The following is a 12,353-nucleotide window of genomic DNA, read 5'->3' on the forward strand; positions in this document are numbered from 1 at the left end:
TTATGTAGCATACAAGAGGGGAAAACATGGCACTCCTGGATAACAAGACTGTCAAAGTGAGCACGGTAACAATGAGGAACCCTTAAATGGCTTCTGAGGCAATGATTTAGGAATTTAAAAAAAAAAGAAGCTGCTATTTGGGCGCTTCTCTGTGTCAGGCAGCATGAGAAACACTTCACAGGCTTTAACTTATTTAATTTTCATTCCATTAGATGAGGAAATTGAGGCTCAGAAAAGTGATAAAAGTTACACAGTCAGGACTGTAGAATGTGTTAAGTTTCTGATTCTACAGCCCAAGTTATACCATAGGTATGTAAAATCTAATTATGATCTGCCTAATATTTTATGATATTTGTGTTCCATAATTAACCATTCCTCTATCTTTTGCAATGATAAAAAAGCTGGAAAGAACGTTTGCGTGTCTTTTTTCTCCCATGTATCTTTTTGTATGACTCTTTTATTATTTCATGAGTGTAAAAACAGAGTGAAAAGATAACATTTTTAAGGATCTAGACACAAAATGCCAAACTGTCCTGCCAAGACTGTGCCAATATATACTCACGGGAGTAATGAGGGATCCCATTTCCCTGATCCCACGTAACAATGATTGCTTTAAATACACACACACACACACGCTATTCTGATAGGCAAGATATATCACTTAATTTTAAATTGTATTTAGTGACATTAAACATTTTTAAAGGTAAACTGGTACAACGTAGTCTTCATCTCCACTAAAGATCCTGCCTATTTATCATTGATTTGTAAGAGGTAATTTTATTAAGCCTTTGCCATGCACTGTACAGTTTCCCTAAATTTAAAACTACTCATTATTCCTAACTCAGCTCTAATCTTCAATCTGTTCATACAAAGCTATACTTGGCTTATTCTATGCTAAAAATAATTTTTCATGGTTTTCTTCAGTTTATCAAAGCATGCAGCAACTCTACTATAATTGCTCATTTCCTATCTCTTCCACTAGAATGCATATTCCTTGGAGGGAATTTTGCATGTTTGAAAAGCATAGCAGTACCTGATATGAGAGTACTCAATAAATACTGTATGCATAAATGAATAATGAAATCTGTCCTTAAACACCAATTTTAAAGCAGGAATGCATCTCAAGTAGAATTCTTTAGTTATTTTTGTTGGTGCTTTAGAAACCTAGTACATCAAGAATTTGAAATAAGCCAGGATCATAAAAACTTTGGCTTTTATTTTCCTCTTAAAAAGAATAGGAGAGATGGTGATTTCACAGATTTGAAGAAGTAAAAATGTGTAGAACTGAAAACATTTATTTTGCATTTGTAGAACCTTGTATAGTCTTCTGCAATCTACCAGGAGGTTGCAACTCTTTCTTTGAACCTCCACTGCAATTTTTATTCCTTTCATGGTACCAAGTCATTCCACTTCTTTAATCACTATACTACGGGTAAGTTCCCTGAAGGCAGGAACTGAATCTTATCTGTTTTTGCTACAATGCTTTTCACAGTGTTTTGCAAAGAGCAGTAATTCAACAAATGATTAACTGAACCAAATGCTGATGCTAACTGTAACATTACTATAGCGATTATGTCTAAAAATTTACTGGGAAGAGTTCAGTCTCCAGGAGTGAAGTAAAATATACCATCACTATTGAGATATAAACCCCAAGTGAGTATATAAAATCTGATTCCAAAGTACACAGCACAATTACAACATTCAATATTAATTAGGTAAATAATTCCTATGTAAGCTCTACCAACATTTTGAGCTAAAAAATTTAAAAAGCAAGAAAAATCTCACCTGATCCTCTTCTGCTCTGTCAGGTCACCCTCACTAACCAACATCGCTGATAATAACCGAAGAGTTGAATTGGCAGATTTAGACTGGTTGTTTTTCATACCCAACAGCCACCTTACCAGAAGTTTAATTGCCTGTACCTATAAAATATTAACATGCTAAAAAAAGAAAGCAACTTAAAAATTCCAATTAAATAAGTGAGATTCCTTGCCAGCAGACATGTTTTATTAGACAAGTCTGTAGAATAATAACAATAAGGACTAATATTTATTCTGTTTAATCTGCACCAGGCATTTTTCCTAGGGCTGTACATGTATTAACTTATTTACTTTCCAAGCAACTCTATGAGGGAAGTATTATTTCCACAGTAAGGAAACTAAGACATTATTATGACAGATAGCTTGCCCAAGGTCTGGCTCCTGAACTCAGGCCTTTCACACTTCCCCAATGTTTTCAAATTATTTGAAAATGTACTGTTTAAAATAAACTATACCAATTATAGTGATTAAAAGTAACTATAACTATTTAGATAGGCTGGAATATTTTTTGTAGTACTGAAAAACTATTTTGGCAAAACCATCAAGTCTAATGCAGTCTCACTTAACATTCTGATTAAAAAAAAGCAACCACCCTAGGAGATTCCATAATTACTTGTGGTTATAATTACATGGCGACTTATACTCAAAAGATTGTTACCAATATATGTGAAAGCACTAGCTAAAGGATCTAGGTATTACTGACTATATTATTGACAACTTGGAAAAAGGAATTGATGGAATATATGACGACTATGAAGTTACACAAGGTGAAACAGATTATCAAGGAAGATAATGGAGAAGTCGTTTTAAATCCCAACACTACCACTTTAAAAATCAGCTTTATGAAGTACAATTCACATCTACTGAAAGTTACCAATTCGATGACAGCCATCTGTTTTTGACAAGTTAATATTAATATGCTTGTAGGTAGTTAGACAGTGGTGGTGAGGCTAGACCTCCTGATGTTTTTGAGCATCAAGTCTGCAAAAATCTCTGAGTAAAACAGCCTCACAGAAATTGTTTTAGCAGGCAGGAAGGTTTACACAAGATTTAGACATATATCTATATATAAATAACTCAATGACAACTACAATTTCTTTTGAGAAACATACTTTTGATTTAAAAATAAAGCACCTCATTTAAAAATGATTAACTATTAGATGAAAAAAAGGCTATCTATGAATGTTCATTATTTCAACATAAAAATTATCAAGACCAAGACCTTTACCTTTGCTAGTACTTCAGGGGAAACCTCTTCATCTGGAGACCATAATTTTCCATTCTTCTCACCTGTTGACTGTAATCAATTGAACAAATTTAATTTTTAGAAAGAGTTTTAAAGCTTTGCTCATTTTTTTCATGTTGAACAATACAGTACTATAGGGAAGTCACCAAGCACAGCTTAGAGAAGAACTCTAACTTCCTGATTTTGAAGCTTACTAGAGGTCTACAGGAATCAAGACAGTGTGGCTGGTACTGATATTACGTATAGGCATTTAGAGCAATGAAGTGAAACAGAGAGCCCAGTAAACCCTCACATATATGGTTAACTGATTTTTAAAAAGAGTGCTAAGATCAATTATTAAGGAAAGATGAGTCTCCTCAACAAATGGTACTAGAAAACCTACATATCCACAGGCAAAATAATAAAGTTGTTACCTTATATCATATACAAAAATTAACTTGAAATGGATCAAAGATCTAATTCAAGAACTAATAAACTCTCAGAAGATAAAGGGGAAATTTTCATGATCTTGGATTTAGAAAATATCTGACAAGGCTTTAATACTCCAAAAATATAAAGAATTCTTGTAACTCAACAATGACAGACAACCCAATTAAAAGTGGTCAAAGGACTTTGAATATCCAAAGAAAATATAAAAATGGCCAATAAGCACATGGAAAAAAAAAAAACCCTTAACATCATTAGGGAAACATAAATCAAAACCACAAGATAATACTTCCCACCTACTAGGATAGCTATTAATAAAAACACACCAGAAAATAGTGTTGCAAAGATGTATTGGAATTGGAAGTCTTGTGCATTGCTGGTGGGACTGCAGAGCTGCAATGGAAAACAGCTTGGTGATCCACCAAAAAGTTTAACATAGAATGACCATGTGACTCAGCAGTTCCACTCCTAGGTATATACCCCAAAGATTTAAAAACAGGGACTCAGATGTTCATATTAGCATTATTCACAATAGTCAAAAGGTAGAATAATCCAAGTGTCTATCAACAGATGAATAAATCACATGTAGGCTACACACACAATGGATTATTATTCTGGCATAAAATAAAGTTCTGATACATACTGTAACACAACCTTGAAACCATTATAATCAGTGAAATAAGCCAGACACAAAAGGACAAATATTGTATGGTAAGAGGTATTAGAAAAGGGAAATTCATAGTAGAACAGAGTTAGCAGGGACTAGGGGGGAGGAGGCAATGGGAAGTTACTGGTTAGTGAATACGGAGTCTCTGTCTGAGATGATAAAGTTCTGGAAGTAGATAGTGGTGATGGTTACACAACAATGTGGGTGCATATTTTAGGTGGTACCTTGGGCCATTTTGGAAGAGTTACTTGGCTTTCCTGATTATCTCCCATGTATACAGGAGGTATATACACATTATTAAACTTGTTTTTTTTTAAAAAGAAAAACACCCAACAAAAAGAACAAGAATGAGGGTGAATATAGCATAGGTGAACTGTTCACTTAATGGTAAAAATGGCAAAGTTTATTTTATGTATATTTATCACACAAAAAAGAGCCATCTTAAATTAGGATACATCAAACAATTAAGTCAAGAGGTGCCTTAAATTTCACATTTGTTGCCAGCCACATCTAGCAATAGTGCAAAGAACAGCATGAAAATGTGGAACAGGAAAGAGACTTTGGCCATGCTCTTCCATTCTTGTCTATTACATCCAAATGGGCAAGGGAAAGGAGGAGGGAGTGTACTGCCAAGTATCTTTCTTTCTAAGTTCAGATATTGAGGGCTCGAAGACATCAGACAATGTGGAAGGATTAGGTAAACTGGGGAAGTTAGCTCTGAAGTGAAAGGCACCCACAATGATCCAATAGGTAAGACTGGTTTGTCTTTCTTAAATAACTCTTTAGCCCTGGCTGGTTAGATCAGTTGGTTAGAGTGTCATCCCGATACACCAAGGCTGCAGGTTGGATCCTGGTCAGGGCAAATACAAACAGCAACCAATATAGGTATAAATAAGTGGAATAACAAATTGATGTTTCTCTCTCTCTCCACCCCCCTTCCTCTCATTCTAAAATCAATTTAAAAATTCAATAACTAAAATAGAATACATAAATCTAGTGCCAAAGTGCAATGTAATTACATTTCAAAATCCTAGTCAAATACAATTCTACTTACATTAAAAAAATTTTTTTTCGGGTTAATCCTCACTTAAGGATATTTTTTCCATTGTTTTTTCAGAGAGAGTGGAAGAGAGAGAGGGAGGAAGAGAGAGAGGGGGAGAGATGTGAGAGAGACACATTGAATGGCTGCCTCCCGCATGCACTCTGACTGGAGGCAGGGAGCAAACCTGAAACCCAGGTATATGCCCTTCACCCGGAATCAAACCTGTGACCCTACAGTGCCCAGGCTGACATTCTAACCACTGAGCCACACCAGCCTGGGCTCCACTTACATTTTTAACAATGTTTGATGAAACAAAATTCTGGCACTCAAGTAAATTGTCCTTCAAATGTTAGGATAATAGCATTTGACTTCTATTTTTTACTTCATAATTCATCCATCTCATGTTCTCATTTTTTCTTTCTTAAACATTAATATCTAGTAACAGCTAAACGGAAGTCCGAATATCATTTGGAAATTAAATAAATAAGGAGGAAAACATACAATAATTTAACAGGGAAAGAGAATTATATATAGAAAGAAGCAGAAATGTTGTTTCTGTGATAAAGATGTAGATAGTAGTCTTAATCTCATGATTCTAAATTTAATTAAATGAGAAACTTACCCTGTCATTCATTAGCAGATCTTTCACAATAAAATTTGCTACTACAGATTTCATTGGGGAAGCAAACTGATCTGGTGCTAACATAGAAATGTGGCCCAATGAAACTAATGGAGTTATAAGTTGTTCTGGTACATCAGCATTCAGACTCCTACTGAGTGGCTATAAAAATAAAAGAGTCAAAATTACTAGTTTGTTTTGTAAATAGCTAGACATTCTATGGAAAGAGTAAATGTTCCCAAGTCCTTCTGAATTTTTCATGCTCAAACAAATCTGTTCTAATGATATGATCAAAAATAACTTCAGCCATATTAGACACTAGATTCTTATTTCACCTACTAAAATTGTTATAACAAGTCTAAAGAATACAGAAAATAGATAATAGGGGGAAAAAAGCCCAAAAGGTAGAAGTGAAAACAAGAACATTTCTGCGTCATCAAATCAGCATTATTTTTGAGCCACTTACAACAGGTTTGTTATGTTAGTGGATTTTTTATCCTGTGGGGACATTTTAAATGACCATGAATCATAAAAAATCAGAAGTTACCAGGTCCTATTCATATTGTATCCAATTTATGATAATAGGAATACCTTTCTAGTAGTGGAATCAGGACAAGAATCATACATAAGGAAAAGCCAACAGGACTAATTTTCAGATAGGGTGTCAGGTACTTTAAACTTGGTGGTTCAAAGTCATCTAATACTTTTTGAGGATAAATGGATGACTGAGCCAATAAAGTTAAAATTAAGTAAAATGTTCTAATACAGACACACAAAAAATCCTTCCATATGTAGTATTTGAACATATAATCTGAGTTAAAGGCTGGGAATATAGTGCTGAGTAAAACAGAGAGAGTCCCTGCTCCCATGGAATTTATATTCTAGGGTGGGATAAAAAACTAAAAAAAACCCCTACCTTCACAGACCATAAAAATCAACATAAACACACCCTACATATTATATATACCTCAAAAATCTGTGCAAGCTGGACTTCTTTATTTGTGAATATGGCATGTATACAGTGAACAGCCTGTTTTGCTTGGTGTGGAGTACCTCTCTTTGCTTTCTGATGTAAAATAGGAATTAAAGTCCTGTAAAAAATAAATCATAGTTAAAAAAAACAAAAGCCTATAAACTACAAGTAGTTCTTTTGGTTGCCTCCTAAGCCCTCTTCCATAACTATTTGGATGTATGCTGGTAGAAAAGTCCTCTTAAAAACTACCAGCTCTACAGAAAGATATAAAGCTCCTTCTCTGTCCCCAAGTATAATTCAAGAAATACAATACCTCAAGAAAAAGGCTACTTCAGGGGACAATTTCTGTTTTAAAGCCATCTCGTGAATATGGAGAAATAAACAAACCACCCTTAATTTATAATCTCAAACTTGCCCCATGCTGTATTTTTACATTTACTTTCTAAGTAGATATCACTAATTTTTCACTTCCCTTTCACAATCATCTTCAGTTATTTTAAAGTAGCCATGGGGGGGAAAAAGTAGCAAAAGACCAAGTTTTATTAAAAAGCTGAAGTGATTATACTATATGCAAGGACAGACACATACATATTGGTAGAAGAGTAATAAAAACATCTAACAATTATTGAGTACTTATGCCAACTACGATTCTAAGTATTTTTACATGAATTAATCCTCACAATCACTCCAAGAGGATTATCACCGTCAATAAACATATGAAAAAAATAAAGCACAAAAAGCCTCTTAAGGTAACAGAGCTAAGAAATGGCAGAGCTGGAATTTGAAGATAAGCATTTCTGCTCCAAAATCCATGCACTTCACTTCTGTACTGACAATGAAGGTCAAAGTAAAACAATCTTTTTATGGGACAATGTGGAAATACATTATTACAGTCTTAAAGCATTAAATGTTGATGATACGGGAAAAGTGGAATGAGAAAGAAGCATGTTTATATCAACCTATAAAAAATAGATATACACATCAAGTAGAAAGATAAAACAGTCATAAAAGATATATATAAAATGTTAATAGTGACTTTTTTCCTTAAAATTTTAAAAGTTTCAGCTTCTTACAATGAACATATATGTATTTTTCTAACGAGAAAAAAAATCTATAAAGCAAAATAAAAAGTTAAGGAAAGATACCTTATCATACATTTAATGCAATTATCCTATTTTATAGATTATAAGGTCAGTGGTATTAAATACAGTGGTAACAAAGGGTCCTCTTATGATAATGGAAGGCTAGGCATTAAAGAGCAATACCCCAGACTCCATGTCATGTACCTCAACAACAAAAAAATGGGAACATATGCTAGTCAGTGTAGGTCTGATTTGATATGAATATGCCATGTTTATCTCCATGTAGGTTTGGAATTATGAGATAGGGATTTCCATGCCCAAATAGCCTCCTTGATGAAGTAGTGCTTAAGTCTTTTCTTTCACAAACTCATTTACTAGAATAGTTGTTGTAAATAATACAAGTAACAAAGAAAGATGTGTTGTCCCAATTGTTGTTAAATGCATTATTAATTCTTCTCAGCCTCATGAAGTGATAATATATAAATGAACTTCAACCTTTCTTCTTGCTTTTCTGGTGTGCTGTAATTCCATGATGCCATCAGGGCTGTTACTGAGGTCTACAGCGCTGTGCTTCTGTTTTTCAGTGATTCTCTCCTTCCTTCCATATTAGTCTTTTAGAAAAAGGTTTTATTCTTTGTGTCCGAAGTAAACTATTTCACCTATACCCGTTTTCCCACTACTTCCTTTGGGACAGAATTCCTTCATGAGTAAATCCTTTACCTTAAAAAAATGTATAGCCCAGCCGGAGTGGCTCAGTGGTTGAGTGTTGACCTATGAACCAGGAGGTCACAGTTGGATTCACTATCAGGACACATGCTTGGGGTTTGGACTCGATTCCCAGTAGGGGGCATGTAGGAGGCAGCCGATCAATGACTCATCACTGATGTTTCTCCCCCCCCTTCCTCTCTCTGTGTAATCAATAAAATATATATATTTTTAAAAGTACAAATTTTCCTACTTTGAAAAACGAGAAACTATCCTACTGTGTCAATGATTTTTTTCTATAATGTACAGATATAAAGAGTCTTATCTCTAGACTATAAACTCCTTGAGAGCAGGGACTGACTGGTAATTCTTTCATATTAGCCAGTACAGCACTGACAATAAAGAGAATGTACAAAAGTACTGAATTATTTCTCAATTTTAACTATTTGTTCACAAATTTAATAAAAACCTTAGAAGCCATGAGGCTTCTTTTTCTATGATTACCCTGTGAGGAAAAACTGGTTTGATTTGGATATAACAAAAACTATTTGCATATACTCTGAACATCTGATTCAACACCTATCAGCAATAGTATTCTTCCTCCAAAAGATATCTCCCACATCTGATGTTTAAACATAGTCTCAGCACAAGTTTGATCCTAAGAAACCTCTTTAAGATGCCAAAGTGAAAATACAAAATGTGCTTCATTCTTATGAGAGGGGAGGTTATCCAGAGGGAGAGATCAAAACAATAAAAGCACCACTGCCAACAACGATGCAACTAACAAAATATTTTATTAAGCCCACTAATTGATTATCCTGTTATGTGGTGGGATATGAAGGTAGGAGTTATTGAATTTATAACTAGTTGGAGAGAAAAAGGTGAACATACATAGATTAGGAAAATGTATTAATCACAAATTCTAAATTCTGTGCTAACTCTTGATTAATATTAGTATTTTAAAATCATACTGTTATAAACAAAGTTTCAGTTTGTTCCTCCACCTATATGCTAATGGTAGGGGAGAAATGAGGCAGAGAAAAGATGAAACAAAGAATACGGAAAAGCAGCTTCTAAATAAAAGTTGTCTTTCTTCTCTCCTGTCTTCCTATGTGAAAGGGAAACAATGATCCTACGGCTCCCACACTTAGAAAACTTGTGTTTACTATGAGAAAAAATATACTCACGATCGTATCTGGGGCAGGTCTGTTTCTATTTTGTGGCCTGTATTTCTAAAAATTTGTATAGCAGCTTCTGCTACCTTGTCATCTTCCATCCGGAGGCACTGTAACAGGGACTCATAAGTCTCTGCAGAGTGGAACGAGGTAGGATGTGTGAAAGACAGAACCTGGAGGAACAGATACAGATTTAGAACACAGACAATGGTTTTAATCCATTAAAAGAATATAACTATAAACATGATTTAAAAATATGGGCTGCATAAGCTAGCTACACAGAATTAAGATTTCTATCTAGTAGTTAGGTGTGGCTAATGAGACGCTGACATAAATATTGTGAAGTAGATTCCTTAAGACAGTTGATATACAGCCCTTACCCTATTTTCTTCTTAATCTCTTAGTTTATTCTGATAGTGGGAATGCAGAAAATGTGGCTCCTCTTTTATGGTGTATGATGTTGTGATTTGAACAAAATGCTAACACAGAGCTTTATTTCACAGCAAAAGACACTCTATAAGGAAATATTTTAAGTGAAATCTATCACAAAATGTTCACTTATCATAACTATAAACAAAGAAGCCATTATTGTGAACTTTTAATCTTGACTACAGACATATAAATAATTATTTTCTACTTATTATCACCTAAATCCCAGCCTATCCTTAAGGAATTTATAGCAAGTTACACATGTCTACAAAGTTTATCTTCCATGAAGCGAAAACAATTTAGTTAGCATAATATTGGAAATAAGGGTTAAAGTTGAGAGGCAGGGAGAAGAGGTAATGGAATATATAGTCTTCATTAACTTATGCGATAATCATTTATTTAATGAGTAATTAAGTGGAGACTGTCCCATTTGGTGAGTTTTACAGTGATAATATTTAGTTATGAGGTTTTAATTACTTACAGAAAAAATGGAGAATCAAATGTAAAAAACCAAATCAAACAACCTATTAAAAATGTTAATCTTTGGGTGTCATCCCATGCACCAAAAGGTTGCTGGTTTGATTCCCAGTCAGGGCACATGCCCAGGTAATGGGCTCGATTCCTGGTAGGGGGTGTGCAGGAGGCAGTGGATCAATGTTTCACTCTCACATGGATGTTTCTCTCTCTCTCTCTCACCTTCTTCTTTCCTCTCTCTCTAAAAGAATGAATTTTTAAAAAAGTTTTAAAAAATGTTTATTTTAAAATATATCCTTATTGATTTCAGAGAGAGGAACGGAGAGGGAGAGAGAGAGATAGAAACATCAATGATGAGTCACTGATTGGCTGCCTCCTGCACGCCCCCTGCTGGGGTTCGAGCCCGAAATCCGGGCATGTGCCCTGACTGGGAATCGAACCCCGATCGCCTGGATCCTAGGTCGACGCTCAACCGCTGAGCCATGCACGGCCGGGCAAAATGTTTATTTTAAAGATGATTTCACTCTTAAAACTATTTAAAAACATAACCCTATTATTAAAAATATAATTAAGGTATTTCTCATGAAACAGCATATCAATTATTTCCATGAATAATATTTAAGACCATTCCAAAACAACCCTCTTTTCTAATGCCCATTGCACTGGTTTGTCTCTTCTCCCTTAGTTTATATGCTGTAGTGGTCTAAAAATGTCGTTTCCTTCCATTTCTTCTCTTTACTTCATCCAATAAAAGCTCTATCAAACACTGTTATCATATTAAAAGCAAGGTTACAAAGCCTTAATAATAACTTTCTGCCCCAATGGCACGCCACAGTCTGGAACCAACCTCGTCCCCCATTACTCCTCAGAGCAATCCTTTTCCCTAGGAAGGCTAGATTCCTAATTATCCCTAAAATACGCCAAATTTTATTCTCTTTGATGATGCTGTTTTCCCCCTAGATTAAGTCATATATTTTCTACAAAGTCTTGACTGACCTCTTACTAGTTGCTCAATTCTCTGAATATTTGGCATCAATTACAATTACCAATTGTTTAAAAATTCCTTGATCAGACAGATGCTGTCATGTAATATTCCTGTGAGCGTCCTACTACCCCAGATGCAGGTTTTTAAAAAGGTACTAGATAATTTAACACATACTGTTAAAAGCACAGCAGACATGCAAATGATGAATGAAAAAGCAGAAACCCAAAAATGTTATTTTATAATGTAAAATAATTACATTATTATAATGTAAAACCATATATTATTTTCATAAAATATTACCTCTACCAAAGTTTTAAATCTTTTGAATAGTTTTCAATGAAATAAAGCCTGACTCTTGCAAATCCTTAACAACATTCAAATTGTGATTCCTTGTGGAACCTAATGAACAAAATAAACTGAGATGAACAAAATGGAACCAGAAGCATGGATACATGGGACAGAAAGGCAGGAGCCAGAGGGGAGTTGGGTGGGGGTGACTGGATAAAGAAGTTGAAGGGATCAGCCAAAGAACATATATATGCAGATCCCATGAACATGGAAAATAGTGTGGTGAAGATTAAAAGAGGGGTGAGATGGGGGTAGGTGGAGATGGGCAAAGAGGGTAGGGTGGGGTGGGGGAAGTCTGCAATAATATCAACATTAAAAATTTTTAATAATAAAAAAATTGTGATTACTGAAATGCCTGGAGA

The 12,353-nt window shown here is 34.6% G+C and overlaps 1 protein-coding gene across 3 annotated transcripts in view; it reads right to left on the reverse strand.

The window, feature by feature from the left end:
• The window catches only part of PDS5A (PDS5 cohesin associated factor A), a 93,068-nt gene that overhangs the window by 21,246 nt on the left and 59,469 nt on the right, over positions 1–12,353 (reverse strand). For all 3 annotated transcript variants that reach the window (XM_081146406.1, XM_081146407.1, XM_081146408.1), the window contains exons 19-23: positions 9,768–9,928; positions 6,788–6,911; positions 5,824–5,982; positions 3,049–3,117; positions 1,786–1,922 (exon numbers count right to left, since the gene is read on the reverse strand). In XM_081146406.1, the coding sequence (XP_081002532.1) occupies positions 1,786–1,922; positions 3,049–3,117; positions 5,824–5,982; positions 6,788–6,911; positions 9,768–9,928 (650 nt within the window). The remainder of the gene's footprint in view (positions 1–1,785; positions 1,923–3,048; positions 3,118–5,823; positions 5,983–6,787; positions 6,912–9,767; positions 9,929–12,353) is intronic.

This window comes from Miniopterus schreibersii (assembly GCF_964146895.1).
Source record: "Miniopterus schreibersii genome assembly, chromosome: 1".
Taxonomy (NCBI): Eukaryota; Metazoa; Chordata; class Mammalia; order Chiroptera; family Miniopteridae; genus Miniopterus; species Miniopterus schreibersii.